This window comes from Camelus bactrianus, chromosome 13 (assembly GCF_048773025.1).
Source record: "Camelus bactrianus isolate YW-2024 breed Bactrian camel chromosome 13, ASM4877302v1, whole genome shotgun sequence".
NCBI classification, from domain to species: domain Eukaryota; kingdom Metazoa; phylum Chordata; class Mammalia; order Artiodactyla; family Camelidae; genus Camelus; species Camelus bactrianus.
Genome location: NC_133551.1, coordinates 65,437,257 through 65,457,075, shown reverse-complemented (window position 1 = coordinate 65,457,075; position 19,819 = coordinate 65,437,257). Strand labels below are relative to the sequence as shown.

Sequence of the window (19,819 nt, the reverse complement as noted above, 5' to 3'; positions counted from 1 at the left end):
TGAATAGCCAGGTAATCCTAGGTAAGATTTTTCATCAGCAAAACTCAACTAGAAATATATATTTTTAAGTCTATTTTGAGAATAACAAAGCCATGTAATTAAACAAAAGTGTTTTTAAAAGACCTATACAAATTTAAGGGGCTGTTTTTTTTTTATTCTTTTTTTATGGCTGAGTAGTAGTCTAGTGTGTGTGTGTGTGTGTGTGTGTGTGTGTGTGTGTGTGTGTGTGTGTGTGTGTATACACACATATACACACCTTCTTTATCCATTCATCTGTCCATGGACATTTAGGCTGCTTCCATGTCTTGGCTATTGTATATTGTGCTGTTATAAACACTGGCATACATGTATCTTTTTGAATTAGTTTTCATCTTCTCTGGATATATGGGCTGTTCATTATTGTAACAAATTTTTTTTTTAAGTAAGATCATTAGACCAGCTTAATGAGAAAACAGGGAATAAGTGATTGTTGGTGGCTATGTTTTTCAATTGTGGAGAACGTTCAGTCTGCACTGAGAGGAAAGAATGAAAGCAATGCACAGCAAAAATCAAAGCCAAGGGATGGAAAGCAAAATGCAACTGGCATAGCAAGGGTTCCGAGTGGCAGGAATCTAAATAAGAGAGTGACATCAATCTGTTAGAGATACACAGACAGAACTAAGAAACTAAAGAGACTTAAAATTACTTAGACTTTAAACTGTTAAGGAATTAAGGGGCCTATAAAGAAATTAATACGTTTAGAGAAAAGCATAGGGCAGAAAATTGAATCTTGGGCTATGCTCCTATTTTGGTATGCTTAGAAAGAGAAAAATCAAAGAGTGTGATGAAGTGACACCATACACAAGGATTAGATACTAAAATCTGGTTTCTAATGCCATATGACAGAATTTCCTTTGAAAGTTTCTAAAGGTACCTTCTTAGAGGCCAAGCCAAAGCCTATGTAAAGCCAACATACCATTTTCTCTAGGGTTGAAAAAAATCATGGTTATCAAATAAAGGAGATGACTTGCGTGTTATATAAAGAGTCTTTAGGAGGAGGGTATAGCTCAAGTGGTAGGGCACATGCTTAGCATGCACAAGGTCCTGGGTTCAATCCCAAAGACTGCCTCTAAAACTAAATAAATAAACCTAATTAACACCCCCCCAAGAAAAAACTAAAAACTAAATAAATAAATAAAGTCACCTAGAAAATGTTAAAAAACAAAAAGTCTTTAAACATCAGAATCATATTTAGTATGGTGTGATACTCAAACCATGACAATTACATTGGAATTGAGACTAGCCAATAATACTAACACTTGTTGAGTGCTTACTACATGCTAGGCACAGTTCTAAGTGCTTAACACGTACTAAGGTTCCTAACAACCCTATGAGGTGTATATATTGTTCATCAATGAGGAAACAAAGAGACACAAAGAGATAACTTATTCAGGGATATAAAGGTGGAAAATGACAGAATCAGGATTTAAACCCAAGGGGTCTGGTTCCGAAGTCTGCGCTGTTTGCGGTGCTCTGCAGCCTGATATACGGCGGCAGAAGTTCATGTCTCATCTCATGCGCCAGGCATATGTTCCTTGAAGCAGAATGGCCAGGTGAAGGGCCCATATAAATTCACTCATTCAGCTAATATTTACTGAGCTTCTACTGCGTGCTAGGCTTGGGGAAAATAGAAGTGAACAATATAAAAATCCCAGCCTTCAGGAATCTGACATTTTAATGGTGAAAACAGGTAATTTTTAAAAAAAAGCAAATAAAACATGTAGTATGTTAGAATGTAGTGAGTGCTATGGAGAAAAACAAGGCAGAGAAGTAGAATTCTCCATGCTGCGAGAGGAGGGGGAGGTTGCAAATGTAAGTTAGGTGGTCCTATCAACAAAATGCCAATGCGTGGGCCATGGTGGGATGTTGACTTGAAAAAAAACAACTGTAAAAAGTCACTTTGGAGACAACTGGAGACATCTGAACATGGCCTGGGTATTAGATAACGGTAAGGAATTATTAATTTAGTTAGGAATAATGTTCATATAATGAACGTTCTCTCAACATTTATGTGTATGTTTGAAAATTCTCAAAATAAAACGTTAAAAAATAGTAAGGCAGTCAAGGCAGGCATGTGGTGATAGTAGAGTGAAAACGTGAAGGAAGTGAAGGAGTGAGTAAAATGGATTACGGGGAAAAACCACCCAGGCAACAGGAACAGCAAGTGTGAAGTCTCCGAGGCTGGTAAGGGAGAGAAGAGCAGTAGGAGACGCAATCACAGTGTAGTGTCTCGCAGGCCATTTTAAAGATTCTGGCTTTAAACTTTTTAATTGTGAGGGAACCATGAAGCCACTGGAAGGTTCGAGGAGCAGGGAGATATAATCTAGCTTACATTTTTAAGAAGTCTTACTCTCACTGCTATGTCAAGAATAGACTGAAAGGGAAGGAGGATGGGAGAAGCAGTTCAGAGATTATTGCTCTAGCACAGGTGAGGTATGATGGTGGTCTGGAAAAGAGTGGTAATAGTGGAGGTAATGAAGAGAGGTCTGTTTAGGGATATACTTTAAAGACAGAGCCAAAGTAGTTGTTTATAGATTACATTTAGGTGTGGGATAAAGAGAAGGCACCAGAGCTCAAATCCAAGGTTTTTGGCTTTAGCAACTGGGAAGATGATACTGCCACTAACTGAGATGAAGGAGGTATGGGGGGGGTACGCAGCCTCTTTGGTGGGGTGGGAGATAGAGGAATCAAGAGTTTAGTTTGGGCACGTCAAGTAAGACATACAAGTGGTGGTGTCAAACAGGCATCTGTATTATGAATGTGGAGCCAGGAGGGAGGTATGGGCCAGATTTATGTATCTGTATACTAATATATATATATGGTATTTAAAACTTTGAGAATGTAAAGAATTACCAAGTGAATGTGGACAGAAAAGACAAGAGGCCTAAAGTCTAACCCTGGGGCAGTCTTACATTAAGGAATCAAGAGATGGGTAATCAGGAATCCTTCGGATATTGAGAAAGAATGGGTAGTGAAGTTGGAGGAAAACCAGAAAGGTGTGGTACTCTGGAAGGCAAGTGAAGACAGTATTTTAAGCAGGAGGGAGTCGTTATGAACTGACCACTGAAATTTGCAATGTGGAGGTCATCGGTGACAATGACAGGAAGAAATACTTCAGGTAAAATGGTGTGTGAGGGGGAGTGCAACAAAAGTGGGTTGAAGAGGCAGTAGGAGGAGAGAAATTACAGACAGCAAGGACAGACAACTCATGCTTTAAAACTGTGCTTTTCTTGCTATTTTCTTTGGGCAAGTTTAAGTATGGCTAAATTTTCATATTAAATGTATGTCTGACAAGACTCCACTACACTCACAGGTACAGAAAATCACAGTAAAGGAAAAAAAGAGATTCAAAGCAGCAGCTACCATTTAATAAGACAGTAAGAGAAGGTTTTCAGGTTCATCACATCTCTGGGTTGACAATCCATCTATTATCAGGCAAATTCTGTTTCAACATAAAATGACAACAGGAGATGTTCCCAAAGGCAAGAAACAAAGTTACGCTGCTACCAATAGCCTGTCTTATATGAGCAGAGCCATGTGGAGAGAAAAGAGCTGGGGGAGAATGTGGTCTCCAGTCATCAAAAACAGTAAAAAGAGATAAAAGTGAAATGTGTTTCCATCTCTCAATGTGTATACAATGCATTTTGGACCCAAAGTTGTATTGGTGGCTCATAATCAGGGCATAAGAAGCATGAAAAAAAATCAAGATATTAATTTCAAATTTTGTTTCAATGATTCCCTTTTCTTTAGCCTTTTTGCTAACTCTTTAACTAGCCACTCTGAAGACCACTAAGTGCTCTTCTGAAAATGTGGCTTCTAGGCTGAAACCTCAAACTATATGCGCCTCAGTAATTCAAGAAAACACTGGTACTAATCTATATCAGGACAATGTACATCTCATATAGAGACTGCTTGTAGAAAGGACTCTGGATTAAACACAATTTTCCAAAAGTCAGTATAACAAAGGTCACACACAAACACATTCAAAACACAAACTCTGTGAATTCGAAATTTAAACAAATTAATGTGGCTGCATGAATCCACAAATAAGCATGTACGACAATCTAATCAGTCCAGGTGATTTTAAGTGGCAATTTTTAATAGATGAATTATCAAAATTCGGAATTTTACATTATATGTTTAAATGATGAAAATATTAATGCTATTTCTATGTAGGAGTAAGTGCTACAGCAGCCTGAATTCTCCTGTGTTCTCAGTTATAATGCTAAATAAAAAATAAGTTACCAACCACCTCATTCCCACTAGGATGGCTACTATTAGAAACAAAAACAAAAACCCCAGAAAATAAGAACTGGCGAGGATCTGGAGAAATTAGAACCCCTGTGCACTGTTGGTGGGAATGTAAACAGTATAGCCACTGTGGAAAACAGTATGGTGGAACCTCACAAAGTTAAAAATAGAATTATCTATCATCCAGAAGTCCACTCTAGGTATGTGAAAACAGGGCCTCAAAGAGATACTGGTACACCAAAGTTCATGGCAACATTATTTCACAATTGCTCAAACGTGAAAGCAATCCAAGCATCCAATGACAGATGAATGCATAAACAAAATGTAGTATATATATATAATGGAGTATTATTCAGCCTTATAGAGAAAGGAAATTCTGACACATGCAACAACACGAATGGACCTTGAGGACGTTATGCTAAGTGAAATAAAATCAGTTACAAAAAGACTGTATAATTCTACTTTTATGAGGTATGTATCTCGAGTGGTCAAAAACCGTAGAGACGGAAAGTAGCAAGGTAGTTGCCAGAGGTTGGGGGTAAGAGATAAACGGGGAGTTATTGTTTAAAGTGTACAGAGTTACAGTTTTACAAGATAAAAAGACTTCTGGAGATAGATGGTGGCAATGGTAGCTGAAAATATTTAGTACCATTGAACAGGGTACCCTTTACGGTTAAGGAGGCAAGTTTTATAATTATGTATACTTCATCACAATAAAAAACTAGAAAAAACAAAATTAAAAAAATAGGTAGCTGAAAGAACAGTTGAACGCTGAATATTCTAGTAGCTGACATCATGAAAAAGAGTTACCCGATCAGTCTTACAAAAGTCAGTATGTGGTTTGAGTTTCAAAAAGAATCTACATATTGAGACCTGAAAAGGAAAACATAATGGGACAAACAAACAAACAAACAAACAAAAAAAAAACCCCACACAAAAAAGGGTCTTATTCCTAGTTCAGCTAAAAGTAATTCTTATTGAATATTTACTCTTTCTCCTTTCTCACAAAAAAAAAAAAAAAATAGGGCTAAGGAAGTAACAGACATCTGTGCTTTGAAGTCCAGGCCTGTGGTTCATACCTGATGTCCACTCTCAGCTTAGGGTAATACTGAGACACATATTTCCTGATGAGACTGTAGGAAGCTTCTTTAGGTTCACAAAGACGAGTGAAGGCCAGTGGGAGGATATCCTCCAATTTTACTTGTGGTTCTGGATCCACTGCAGAGCTCCTGTTCTGAAATGTAATATCAAAAATTATCATCATCACAGGATATAGAGCTTTCTGTTCAAAAGCTTCTATATTCAACTCAAGGGCTTTCCTCAGTTGACTGCCGGATCAACTAACTAATAGAAAACTATCCCTTTTTTGTACGTTCAAACAAGTCATGCCACAGTGGTACAGTGTCACTTGTGTGGCAACTTCTTTGAAATAAAAATTTCAAACTGGGAGAGTTAAAAATATATATAAAAATTAAAAGGTATTAAAGATCTTAGTTCATTCTTAGCCTTCAATAACAAAGAATGAAAAGGATCATGCAGCACCAGACAGCAATGCACCAAAGTTCATTTTGAAAGTCTCCGAAAGCTTTATAAAGAAGGTACAAAAATCTTCAGAGCTGTAAAAATAAAGATGTAGTAGATGATTTCAATTACTGAGAGAAAATACTACATACTTCACTTTATTACTGTATAAACACTTTTCATAAATAAAATTATGTGTCTTGGTGGGGGTGAGTATTACCATTTACAAAAAAGAAAAATTTGCTCTAAGTATAGTTTTAGGGTCTAATATTGGCTAAAAATGTACTTGGATGCCTCCTCTAGTTTAAACAATATTTCACAAAAAGCAGTGTAATTCATACAGCTGACCCATAACTCAATACAGGGCAGCTAAGTGCACGGGCTCTGGGGCCGAAATGCTTGGAGTCACTCACTGTCCAGTCTACTCACTAGCTGAGCAATAACGAGCGAGTTAACTATGATCTCTCCAGGCCTCCACAGACAGGCTGCTCTATGCATAGCACACAGTGAAGACTCAGTGAAGCTACTTTTAGTAGCAGTAGTATTACAGTGCTCAAACTGTGGTACAGACTTCCTACCTTTTTGTTTCTGGATTTCTGCGGTGTTTTCCTTGATTTTTGGACCACAACAAAACTTCCGGAAGCACCTTTTCCTTTCACCTAAAACAAATAAACTTTAGTTGTATTAACCATTATTTTAAATTATTCTGGTATTCATATTGATAACTTTATACTAGACTACGTGAATTACAGGGCATGGTGATACAAGAACTAATGCAAAGTGCTGCTGAACTCTTCAGACAAAAAAGAACAACAAATGAGTCAAAAGACAGGATCCAATCCTATTTATGGTACCATCTAGCTATTCAATACTGGACAACCTTGAAAACCCTCTGAGCTTTTGTTTCCTTATCTACAAAACTGGGGAAGAATGCTATTGTGATACTAGGTTAAAGAGAGTTTACTACAAGCTTTCAAAAAAAAAAAAAAAGGAAGGAAGAAAGAAAAGAAGTCATGGAAGGAAGGAAGGGACACTATCTTTTGGGGAAAGTGAGGAAGACAGCTCCTTGGCAAAAGTTCAGAGCCTAGTTAATCTCAGACCACAATGCTTCCTGCAGACTGCCCATTACAGATTATTACTGCCTGTGGGGAAGATTATTTAATAATTTTAGACACTGTACATGATGATACGTGTAAGTCTTAACATACATTTCCACAGTTTACAAAGAACTTCACATTAACCTGAGTCCTCCATACCTTAGCTTTACTTACACTGCTATGAATATAGCAAGCAAACTGAAATGCTTTCAGCCTATAAAACTGTTTGAAGCATCAAACTGAGGGTCAGCCTATGAGGCAAAATAGGTCACAAACTGTATTTTCATAAAGAAAAATGCAAATCCAGCTCATGAACTGTGCTGATGTATACTGATATAGGACAGGTCTTTGGTTCTAATTATATTGGTTAGATAATACCTTTTCAGCAATGGTATTTTAAAGGCCATTAAAGTATCAGTTTTATAACATTTTGAGAAAGCTAGAGCATAAGTTCCATAGCAGGAATCTGTTTTACTTACTGATGGACCCCCAAACACCTGGCACACAGGTGACACTCAATAATGTATCTGTGGAATTAAGTACTTGCTGAAGTTCCTAAGAGGAGTTTAAATGCCCGAGTGGCATGGAATTCTCTGTTAATCAAACTAAGCAGAAAGGTATAGAAGAAAGGCAACAGGATTCTGGGAATGTGAACCAGATTCTTAGAACCGTCTTTGCCACTACCATGGGACCTTGTTAGTTACTTCATCCCTCTAGACCACTGAAGAGTACTGAGATAAGAAAGTTTATGCCAGATTTAGATTTTAAGCAATTTTTAAAAATTGAGGTATAGTTAATTTATAATATTGTATTAGTTGCCGATATATGGTATACTGATTCAAAATTTTTATAGATTCCATTTCATTTAAAGTTATTATAAAATACTGGCTATGTGTTGTACAATATATCCTCGTAGCTCAAGTAAAGTTTTGATGTACTATGCAAAGTAACACAGATTTATGCCCAAAATCATTTTGGTTTTATTATTATTCTCAATTTACTCAGGTTTATCTGATGCTCCCACAAGTTTTAATAGTTTTAGATACTAGTAAGTTAAGCTGAATCTATTTATAAAGCTAATTTATAATGATAACCAGTCTAGCCACATAAGTTAGTTAACAAACCTTAGACAAGAATAATAATCTTTTTTGCTTTCGCAATAACAGGATTCCTCAACCCCACCTCTCATCTTCAACACTACATAATCTCAAGCACAAGCAGCCTCCAAAGAAAATCCACTTAAAAGTACAAGCAGCTAGGAAAAAAAAAAAAAAAAAACAACACACCATCATATTGCTTCTGTTCTGTGGAACAGTTATCTTATTAAAGGTAACTGGCACCATGATTTTGAAACCTAATCTCAGATAATAAAAAAGGTTAAGCTTAAGCATTTCATCATCATGTTAACTTATTTTAGCAAAGAAAATCACAAAGCATCAAAAGCCTAAATGTTACTAAATAAGGATTTATAGCTAGTATATGTTGAAATGTTCTAATTACAAACAACTGTTGAATACCTGTTTGATGACACCTCTATTTAACTCTCTTTTCAGTGCTTGTTTAAGGAGGTAGCCCCTTCTCTCCAGCTCCAGAGAAGGGTACTTATGGATGATGTATTTTCGAATAGCAACTACAGATGCACCACTCTTCTGGAAGCATGCCTAGGAGACACATTTATCAAACCATACACATTAATTTAAACTAGCTGTTTTTCATGTATTTTCTGACACGTTTTCAAAATAAGTTATTTTGGAAGTGAACCTGATAATGGATGATAAGAATGGCAGAGAAGAATGAACAGTATTTCGGGTAACTTCAGTTCATCATGGCTGCAGAGAAATACAGAATTACAATATTTCTGCAACAATTTTAAACTGTTCAAAATAGCCAAAGAGAAGATATAACATGTGAACAACATTCTGTGTGTTAACGAAGACCCTCTTTCTATTTTAATTATTTTCTATGCCTTGAAGACAGATCTTAAGCATTAGAGGGAGGAAAGCAGGACATTTCTATTGCTTGCAGATCTGGTCCATTTTATGGAATACACTTTGGCACACCAGAACCAATACTTCTATGCAGGTTTTGTGTGAATGTCAACAGATAACATTAGCAGAGATAATCTCAATAAATGGCATAAAACTGGGTTTACAGATGGCAAATCTGAAGGGGAGTTCTGGATAACAACGAGAGCACTCAATTGCAATTTAAAGTACCCTCTTCCACATCCCTCCTATTTACCTATATTCCATTTTCTAATGCCCACTGCAGACTCAAGTAAGTCATTATGTCACAAAGACAGCAATTTTTTTTTCAAATGCTTTACATTTTGAAACACACAAGCAGCACTTGTTTTTTACCTAATGGGCTAGTCTACCAATTTTCTGTAGTCACTGTCTATAAACTGATCATAGATTTTACTCATTGTCATTGGATAAAGACTTGAACATTATTTTATATACCCGCAATAAAGAAAAGTAAGTCACAGACAGATGGACCAGCAAAGACTGTACAACACAATGATTTAATGTGGAAGATATCAACTCAAGTTAACAGGAGCTGTGTTAGTATGTATCACTTCAAGTAAATGTCTCTGATCTATTACAACCGACTGATGTTTACTCCTGATTTTATAAGAAAACACAAAGCAAAGAAAATCAAGCAGAAAAAAACATGCTAATGCTACAACAATCCCTTTTCCCACCAAATTGATGACATAAAAGTAGACATCAGGACTTCTGTTTGATTCAGCAAATGGTATCAGTGGTCTGAAATCATGATTTGTCACACTGTGTGGAATACACATGAGATACATATATACTATTTCATTTGTACAAATATGCATAATCATATATAAACTTTTCTTTAGGCCAAATTGCACTGTTTAAATTTTTTGTTTTATTATTTTAAAATTTTAGTCCCTTCTCCACCCACACTGTAACCCTGCTCCTCCAAACCCAGGCTGAGAGGTCACAAAGTGAAATCTGAAGAAAGGCCACACAAAGAGATCTCACTATAGTTCAACTATCTAGACCAAGAAACTTTTCTTAATGAGTTAAGAGTGCTCTTGAAGGAGGGCGGGAGAGGCTGAAAAGCAAACCCTTTCCCCGTTTATTTGTCAGTGTTGTCTTCTCAAATTCTAATAATGGCCACCAGGCTCCTCCTTCCTAGGCACACCACCCTTGGTTAAATTCGTCTGCAGCCTTCTCTTCCCAGTTCTCCCTTAGATCCTAGCAACAGGGTCCCTGAAATTAGAGAATCTATGGCTCCTGTTTTATTTTTTTAATGGCTTCTATTTTAACTCCTCTTGTCATCTGATCACGTGAGATAAACAAGGCAAAATTAACCAGAAAAATTTATACACAAAAAAGGCAACGTCAGGTTAGAAGATAACCTTAAAACAAAAAAACAATATCTGATGATCACACAAACTAATGAGAGTCAATGAATTACAGCAAAGTTATAAAGCTATGGAAGAAGAATAGCTTTTGTAAGTATTTTGGAATGACTAGGTGATGAAGCAAAGCAGTAAGGTGTCTAAAAGGGTTTCTTACAGCTCAGGTGTGAAAGATAACCAACTATTACTATTAGACACTAAGCTCTGAAAAAGGACCTAAAGATAGTATACTTTTTTAAAATAAAAATTCTCAATGCTGTTTACAGTTTCCTTGAGTCACAGCTAGATTTCATAAGGGCAAGGATCCTGTCTGTCTTACTCTATGCTACAGCACTAGTAGGACTGCCTGATACAGAGAAGCGAGTCCTTAATTGTTGAATGAATAAACATTTTCAACCTTCAAATAAAAACTATATTTAAAATAAACTGAGTAAAAAAAATTAATAAATCTAAAGATAAGTTAAAAATATTTGCTACAGTAAATTTGAGGTTTTAAAAAAATTAAGTGCTCACCAAATGTAATAATATTATAAAAACATGAACCTAGCAACGGCTGTCTTCTATTTAATCTCTTTAGGAAGCAGAGCACAGGAGTATGCCATGTTCAAATAAGCAAAAGACAAACAGAATAAATCTAAGATGAACTGCTTGAAATAAAAACTTGCCTTAATGGCCTCAGTTAGGATTGCATCCATCTTGGGACGTGGGGAGGAAGCCATCGGTGTTTGTTTCTGGGCCCTGGCTAGCTGGCTGGCAGAAAGGGTAGCCCAGGAAGGTATTGTTTTTTTCACTTTCTTCTCCTTTTCTTTAGACTGATCTTTCTCACTTTAAAACAAAGAATTGTTATTATGCAAGATAAACTCTTCAGAAAGAGATATAAAGTCAGAAAGAAGAAAAGACCAGAGAGGGATAAAAAAAATCAATGTTTTAATTCATTTCCACACTAACATGATACGGTAAAATAAGCAAAATTCTACAAAATAAAACATTTTTAAAAAAATTGGGTACTATAAATGAACCAAAAAGGTGTTCTCTCTCAGGTGCAAGAGAGAGGAGTCATACAAATTAGCACTGGCATCAAAGGCCAGTACACAAAAGAAACCAGAATTTTAAAACGTATTCTAGTAACAACTACAATAGATGCAATTTAGTATAGCACAAAGAACTCAAGCTCTGAAGTCAAAATACCTGGGTTTGAATTCTAACTCTGTATTTACTAGCTATGTGATCTCAAGCAAGTGACCCGAGTCTCAACCTCCTCAGCAGTAAAGCAGTCATATAAAACACCAAATACTTCACAAGGTACTGCAAGAAATTATGAGAGCATACTAAAAAAATAATTTTGTGAGCCATAAAGCATTATACAAATTTTATTCTAAGTAATAACATTCCATGCATCTGAAATACAGGGTAGATGCTAAAAATTCCAGACCTTACATATCCCTATGAAACTGAGATGAAGGATTCCCTGAGGATTGTACCCAGAAGCTATAGTTATTTCTAAATTATTCTTTTATTTAAAAAGTAATTCCTAACTGTTCTCACCAATTATGAAAAGAATAGAATGAATGCTACCAGCTGTCCTGCAAAATAACTTTTAAATTAAAAAAGAATCATCATCACATTGTACAGATTATCAATGCCAAATTTTGCTTTCAGATTCTCAAAGTCACCCTCCAATTGAATAATTCATCAAATATATACAGAGTTTTATGTCACTCTAGCAACGTCTTGATATAGATTAACACTTTCTAACATAAGCAGGTAAAAATGACCCACTCCCAGCACAGAGACAGGAATAAAATAGGGAAGTATCTCCCAGGTCAGATTTTTATAGTCCTGTTCCATTTCTCACCGAAATTACATCAATGCTTACAATTAGCAGACACTCCCACAATGAATTCTAACCACACAAAAGAGCATTCCAAAGCCAAAAGGAATGAATTTTGGATTATGCAAACCACTGTTCTGATAACTACTATAAATTCTAATAGGCCATACAACTACACTGCAAGCCTATTTCAAAAGATAATTCTAAAAAAAGTAAATTCAAACAGCACATATCTAGCAAAAACCAATGTTATACCACTAAAAAATCTGACCTACAGTCCTTTCACATAGTCTTCAAGTACAAACAGCAAGAAGGTTTAACTCCTTACTCCTTTTTGGTTTCCTCAGAAGACTTGTTTTCTTCCTTCTCTTCACTCTCAGGTTCTCCCTTTGGCTGCTCTGTCTCACTAGATGTAGCAGGTGGAGTTTCATTCTCTTGTTCTTCTACAGTGGAGATAGATTCCTCTGAACTTACATCTGGTTCTATAAAAAATAAATAAATAAACCAGGTGAGAAATAAATACATTAGAGCCTGAGTCAATAAAAAGGATAAATGTTTTTAAACAGATAAACCAAATGTTCCAATTAACAGCTGGATTCTAAAATGAACAATGACTATGAGTGCAGTTTTCTTTCCTTCGTTATGTCACTCAAATTTCCTATACAGGGGTCACTTATTGAGACCATTATGTGAGAAAAGGAGAAGCACCAGGAACTTACACAGCAAGGGGAACTCATTTTACCCCAAATCAAACCTCTTTATAATATTAATGATGAGATTCACAGGAAGAAATTAGCCATTTCATAATTTGACAAATCTTATTAAGAAAATAAGTAATAAAAAGTTAATAAAAATAAGTAATAAAAAGTTAGTATGTATTTCCAAGTGAAATGATTGAGGCAAGAGTAGAAATATGAGAGGAGGAACACTGAGATCTGCAGCTGCTTGTGTCTTTTCTCAGCATGACTCTTTAATCAGCTACTATAAAACACAGAATCCCAGGAAATAGTTAGGCTGGGACTTCAAAGGACTTCAGTGGCCAAAATTAAGCAAAAAATTAAAAGTAAATGCTTGAAGAGTTTAGTCATTTAAATTATGTGAACTCATTACTGGCAAATGAAGACTTCTTTGGGGCCTTCACATAAACAAAAGAGAAGTCTTAAAAATGCCACTTCCTTCTTATAGCCTAACTACACACATACAATGCTGAAGGAATTCTAGTTTCTCAACAAATTAAAATTCTACACCATAAATTTCAGGATAGTAAACTATCATCTGTAAATCACCCTGGATTATGCTCTTCAACCAGATTTGCATGAAGTCAAAAATCCCCCCATATATGTTCAGTCAAAGTCAAGGCTTCATTCAGAGTCAGATACATCTGGATTCAGGTTCAGACTTCGTAACTTCCTAGCTTGGTATCTTAGGGCAAGTTCTTTGACCTCTTCAAGTCTCAGAAATCTTACCTTCTAGAGTTAATATTAGCATTATAGGAAGTGTTTTAGGGGAAACCTGTAGGCCAGCATTTGTACTATGTGGATGATTCCCATCCTCTTTTGGCCTCTTCTACTGCTTCCAGAAACGTTTCACAAGTATTAAGACTCGAACTTCATTATATCAATGGTATTTGGTGATACAGACAACTACAAGATATACTTTTTAATCATGATGCATTTTTTACTGCCCCACCCCAACAATGTGACTTAAATGGCTAACCTAACTGGTTGTGTAAGAAGTTATTTTCAGTCAGTCATGTTTACTTATTTATACATTGCCTTATCCTGGATGAATGGATGAAAAGCTAAGAACCATTTATTGAGTTTTACTCTAACAAGAGGTATAAATTTAATTCCACTTTATTTTCTCTTAATAGTTGATGGTTTAATAAAGGTTCAATCACTCAATAGACATTATGCATTATGTATATGATGTTTTCTAACTCATTATAAACTATTGTCTGCCTTTGTATTAAATGCATTATTTATAAAATTTAAAACATGAGTAGAGTCCAATTATTTTCATGTATAAAATACTATAATGGGACAGAGATAATATAAACACAACTTGTGAAGTGTCTTATTGGTCCTTTACAAATTCTGGGTTGACTTTTCTAATACCATAACACCTTAACACTCTGGTATATTTTGAAAACTCATGTTATTACTGATTTAGTGGCTTCAGGGGGCTGTTAAACAAACGTGGACCAAGATGGGCCATCAAGTGTGGCTCATCTCAGTGTTGGACAAAATAACCTATCATCGACCCACGAGCACCTATTTTTTTTTAAATATGCTGATTCCCATGTCTCCTTACTGCCTTAGGCCAGGGTACCCAAATTACTTATAGTATTCATCTGAGGATTCTGAGACAAAATCCAGGCTCAGATGGAAAAGAGTATATCCCTGGGGCACCAAGGATAAAGGCCGCAAGGGTGCACGTATTATTTTATGTGTAATACATGCTGGTCAGCAAATATTTGGTTCTAACGGCCATGACAGGAGCAGCACCATGTGCTCATCCATGGCAAACCTGACATAAAAGGCAAGGGAGAAAGGAGAAAAGGGTAAGAAAAAAAAGAAAAAGGTTGTGAGAACAAGGAAAGCAGTTCCACCTGAAAAAGTGGCCAGCGATGCCACAGAGAAGCACAAATACTCCAAGTTGGCGGTTCTACCTTTCTCTTGATTTATTATGTTCCCATATCTATCTGGTCAATCTCCTCTCCACCAACATCTCTGTCATAAACCAATGTTTTGATCACCCACTCACTTCCTGAAGGCCTCCTGATGATTTCTGGCCGAGCCTTCCACTGTCCATCTTGAAGGCCCAAGCCCTCCACTCTTCATCCCCATGACACTGTATGCCCAGAAGCTACTCTTCAACTGTTCCTGTTCTCTCCAACCATCTTTCTGTTCTTAATTTCAAGAACATGAAATTTTCACCTTCTAAAAATCTTGAGAGACAAAATGAAATTCTTTCTTTGCCCACATGGTTTGGAAATACCAACAGGTACCACTTCTCTCTCTAAATGTTCCCCCCAAACATTGAGGCATGACAAAAGAACAATTAAGTTCAAGGGAATTTATAGGACACTCCAAACTGGAGCAGAAACTTCCGCCTTTTTAGTTGCCCACTGCTTTACTTTACCTGGCTTTTCTTCCTCCCCTTCAGTGACCTTGCTCTTGGGAGGAGTTTCCCGGGTCGAATTCACAGCTCGGCGAATCGGCATGGTGTTATCTTCTACCTTCTAAGAAAAGAGATGGCCATAATCACACGAGCACAAAAAATTCTCTTCTTTCTCAAGGGGCAGGTGTCAGATGTAGGAGAATTCTTCAAGTCGACTCCAGGATCTGATGCAAATTACTCTTAACAAGTTTTAAAAAAAATAAAATATGATTTTAAAGAAGTGATTTTCAAAACACTGTATTTTAGCTAGAATTTCAAATAATTATACTTGATTTGGGATAAATTAGAAGGTTGGAGATTTTTCTCAGGAATTTGAGGGGAAAGGAAAGATGAAAAGAACTTTGTATCTACTTGATTTGTTCAGTTTCACAACCCAGACTCCCCAAAGTAGAGGAAGGAACAGGAACCAAGAAGGACCCAGAAGGGCCTGAAGTCAGGGACTGATCCAAGAGTGAGCTTCAAGAATGTGTCAGCCCCTACCTCACCTAACTTGTCCGCGTGGATCAGCTGAGCTCCTACTATAAGTGGGAGTGCCTTAGGATGGACGAGTTCACCTTGAGACGTATCAGTCGCCATTTAAAATAATTTCTAGGCCCGAGTACAGGTTACACTCTGAAGCCTCTGCTGTTAACCACAAGGATTTTTCCTAATGGTTTCAGTGTGGTGAAGAATCAACCTAAAGCACAGAAAAGACCTGGTGTGAAGATTAACAGAAACAAAACTAAACTAGAACATCTAAATTTAATACACACCCAAAGGGAAACAAAAATTAACTATAAAATTTATAGTTAAGCGACAGATGTCCTGGTCAGTTATTTTGAAAGATAAAAATCACTATCAAAATACAGACTATGTAAAGCAGCAACCAAGACAAATGCACAAGCCACAGCAGCTGTTGCACCCTCCACACGAACAAAGGCAACAAGGACAAGAAAGCTCGTAAGGAACCTAAGCCCATCCCCTCCTGCGACTGTAAGTAACTTAGAAAGAACAGAATGAGACCAATGAACAGTTTAGTCAATGTTTATTCAAAGATCAGTTCAGTAAAGAGAGAAGCTATTGTTACTGTTTTCAAAGGGGTCAGGAAACTTAACTGTAACCTTAACTCCATCTCCATCAGAGGGCAAAAATAATGCTGAAAAACATTACTAAGAGCCTCCAGACTCAGTAAAGCAAATTCAGACGATCACCTAGGAGAACAAGTATGCTTCTAAGACCTTGTCATATTTTTAATGTTAAACAAAACTAGCATGGAAGAAGAAAATTAAATAGTCAAAAATAAAACCCATGTAAGCTACTCAAATTCATCTGATCATTCACACTCTCTGCCCACCTCCACCACCCCAATCTCATCTGGGACTCAATGACATTTTATAATAAAAATTCTTCTAAAATATAAGAAAATGATCAGTTAAGTGTTTAGATCTCTGCGCTAATGCGCTGATGAGCATTAATGAAGAGGTGGGGAAGAGCAGACCAGTCATCAACTTCTTTAAACTCTAACCCTCTCTAGAAGTTTAAGAGCTTTCAATTTGTCAGGTAATAGTTTCAAGCTCTAAACATAGAATGCTTTTCACATTTATAGCGAAAATCTTTTTATGGGAACACCAAAAGCAATGTCAGATTTGTGAACTATCCAGTCAACTGCAATGAAAGGCAGCTGAAAGAATTCAAGATAGTATAATACACTAAAAACTTATTATCAAGAGTAAAGTAGGAATATCATGACTATTTAAAAATTATTGTTACAAAAACTACTTAAAATGCTCACATAGCCAATCCAACTCAAGAAGTAGAAAATAATAAAAATAAAAACAGATGTTTTCTGGTTGTGAAAAGTTGGGTTTAAGGTCATTATTTAGGTTTGTGAAAGCTAAAAGTCTATCTTGGAATAATTTCAATATATAAACCTCCTCATTCATCCAACTAGCACTTACATAGAAACATATTTCCCTTGATGAGAAAAAAAAAGCAAATCTGATACTTTTACACGTAAATACCATACAGAAGTAAAACTTCATGATCAGGTTATTCTTGGTAAAGTGATACTGCTGATGAATTCAACCCATGTTAACACTAGCTAAGTTGAAAACGGTACCGTGAAGTCAACAAAACCTTCAGGAGTCTCTGCTCAGAGTACCTTTAAAAAATATTTTCCCTGTAAATAAAATACTGAAAAAGGTGTCAAAACCTTTTCAATCAACTCTGTATTCACTAATTGCTCAAAATTAAGTTTTAAAAAAGGGAGTGGGGGTGCACAGGAAGCTATTCAATGCCAAAAGATAAAATTGACTAAAATCAGGGCAACAAGTACATGGTCCATAAAGACATCAGAGACCATTAACCTAAGGGCAAGAATGATAGTTTAAATTAGGCCACCTAAGAAGTATGCCCAGGTTAGAACTGAGAAATAAGTTGGTTTGCCAATCTTCCTGGCTGCATCCACCAAAAGAGATCCTGACATTCTCCTCCTTAAAACCTATCACCACCCCCTTTTTCAGTAATCTCACCTCCTACCACTCTATCCATCACTCTACTCTCTTGACTCCAAAAACACAGGTCTTCCTTTGGTCCTTAGGCTGTGCTTTGCTCATCCCTGCACATGCTGTTCCCTCACTGGAACATTCTTTTCCTCAACACTTCAATCAGGTTTCTGCTCAATGTCACCCCTCAGAAAGCCTTCCACCCTTGTTATTCTTCTTCAGGTTTCTTTATAGCATTTAACATCATCTGAAATTCAATATGTCTGTTCACTTGTTTATTATGAGTCTCTCCCAACAGAACGTAAGCATGCCTAGGGCCAGGACTAATTCATCACTGTATTCACAGAACCTAAAATGATGCTCAACACATACTGGGTGCTGGATAAATACTGGGGGAAAATAGTTGAATGAATACTGACACCTGACAGTACTTATTACTATACTCCAAATGTGTGAAGAACACTTAAGAAAATAAAACTAAATATTTAAAACTTACTATAAATATTAAGAAATGTTTGCCTCTGAATTTCCCTAGTAAAGGTCATGAAACTTAAAGCTTGTCTATAGCACTTTCTCTAAAATAGGTTGGTTAATGAGTTATTTCCTAAATTCACTGTTCATTACAGAGCTAACAAAACTATATGGATAGTTAATTCACACTGCCTTAACATCACATGTACCTATTAATTTAACTTTTGTTGTTGCACTTCTGAATTATCACACTTGTAGGCTTCTACACTTGTTCCCTGACAGAGATCTTATCTGGCTGGTTCACTGCTGCAAACTTGGTGCCTAAGAAACATGCAAGGCACAGATTAGGTGCTCGACAAATATTTGTTAAATGCAAGAATGAACAGATAAAGCTCAATAAGTTTTTCATCTGGGTTCTTACATGTGCCAAAACCAATCTGAGTTTACCTGTGGTTTATGTGGTCTTCGATGGTCATCAATCTCGCTTTTTATGTTTTAAATTTAATGTTAGATTAACAATACAAAGATTTGCTTTTGCAGGGGAAAGGCCAAGTTGTTTAAATGCAGGCAATAAAGACAAGTCTGTAAAAGTACGAAGTTCTTAACTTCAGAGTTTTAATTTACTTTCTCTCCACAGAGAAAACATTAAAATAATAAGTAGTTTAACAATATATGTCAGTTTATTGATATCCTTGAAAAATATGTATTTTAGGAAAAGTACTATTTCATATTTTACCATAAAATGCATGCAATTTATTATACATTGTTATTAGCTATGCACTAAATACATCAAACTGTTCTCAATTTCAAGTCTTTCATTATATTCAGACTTCACTATGTCAAGAAAAGCATGCCTATAATTTGCTGGCAACTTTTTTCATTTTTGCATTTCAATAAATCTACTTAATTACTAAATTAGTGTCTATCTTGGGCACAGACGCAATGGACACTTACAGGGGCCCTCCTCACAAGTCAAGCACGATCTAACTGGCTAAAGAGTTAGGATTTTTCATCTATACACGAAGAGTTCAGGATATTTCCTCCAACTTCCCGCCTTCAATCTTCCAATTAAGCTTAAAAACAAAGCCAAAAATACCCTCTAAATGTTACTTCTACTTTGAAACACTAAACTTTTGAAAGAAGCAACAAAAAAATGTAAAAGCTCGTAAAAATTTTATGCCTATGCCAGATTAAACAAAATTACCTTCCAGAAGAAAACCAGTCACGTCTAACATCACTCTAAGACAAGCCAGCTTGCCCATGAAGTCCCAGGTGAATTAATTTCTAGGTCTATTTCTACCCAGATTCTCACTTTTTAAAATAACAAAGTCAGGAAGCATTACAAACACCAGAGAGAAAATGTATATGCAGGAAGGGCGGTAAAGTTCACCTTGTCCAGTCCTCTGTGGAGAGAACACTCCCTCATAAAGCTTAAGTGACTCGTCCTCGGTTACAGATAGTGGTCAATTCGGTATCAAAACTGAGATATGGGGCTGTCACTTCACCACTCCTGCCTCCACCTCTTTATAAAAGCTCATATGCACAA

The 19,819-nt window shown here is 36.3% G+C and overlaps 1 protein-coding gene across 7 annotated transcripts in view; it reads right to left on the bottom strand.

Moving 5' to 3' along the window:
* The window catches only part of HP1BP3 (heterochromatin protein 1 binding protein 3), a 33,190-nt gene that overhangs the window by 12,208 nt on the left and 1,163 nt on the right, over positions 1-19,819 (bottom strand). For 4 of the 7 annotated variants that reach the window (XM_074377262.1, XM_074377259.1, XM_074377260.1 and 1 more), the window contains exons 2-8: positions 15,800-15,995; positions 15,281-15,380; positions 12,465-12,618; positions 10,971-11,130; positions 8,426-8,569; positions 6,390-6,470; positions 5,370-5,524 (exon numbers count right to left, since the gene is read on the bottom strand). In XM_074377262.1, the coding sequence (XP_074233363.1) occupies positions 5,370-5,524; positions 6,390-6,470; positions 8,426-8,569; positions 10,971-11,130; positions 12,465-12,618; positions 15,281-15,380; positions 15,800-15,895 (890 nt within the window). In that variant the 5' untranslated portion in view covers positions 15,896-15,995. Of the gene's footprint in view, positions 1-5,369; positions 5,525-6,389; positions 6,471-8,425; positions 8,570-10,970; positions 11,131-12,464; positions 12,619-15,280; positions 15,499-15,799; positions 15,996-19,819 lie in introns of those variants that run through there. The other 3 variants (XM_010957422.3, XM_045518466.2, XM_074377261.1) reach the window with 3 other exon arrangements.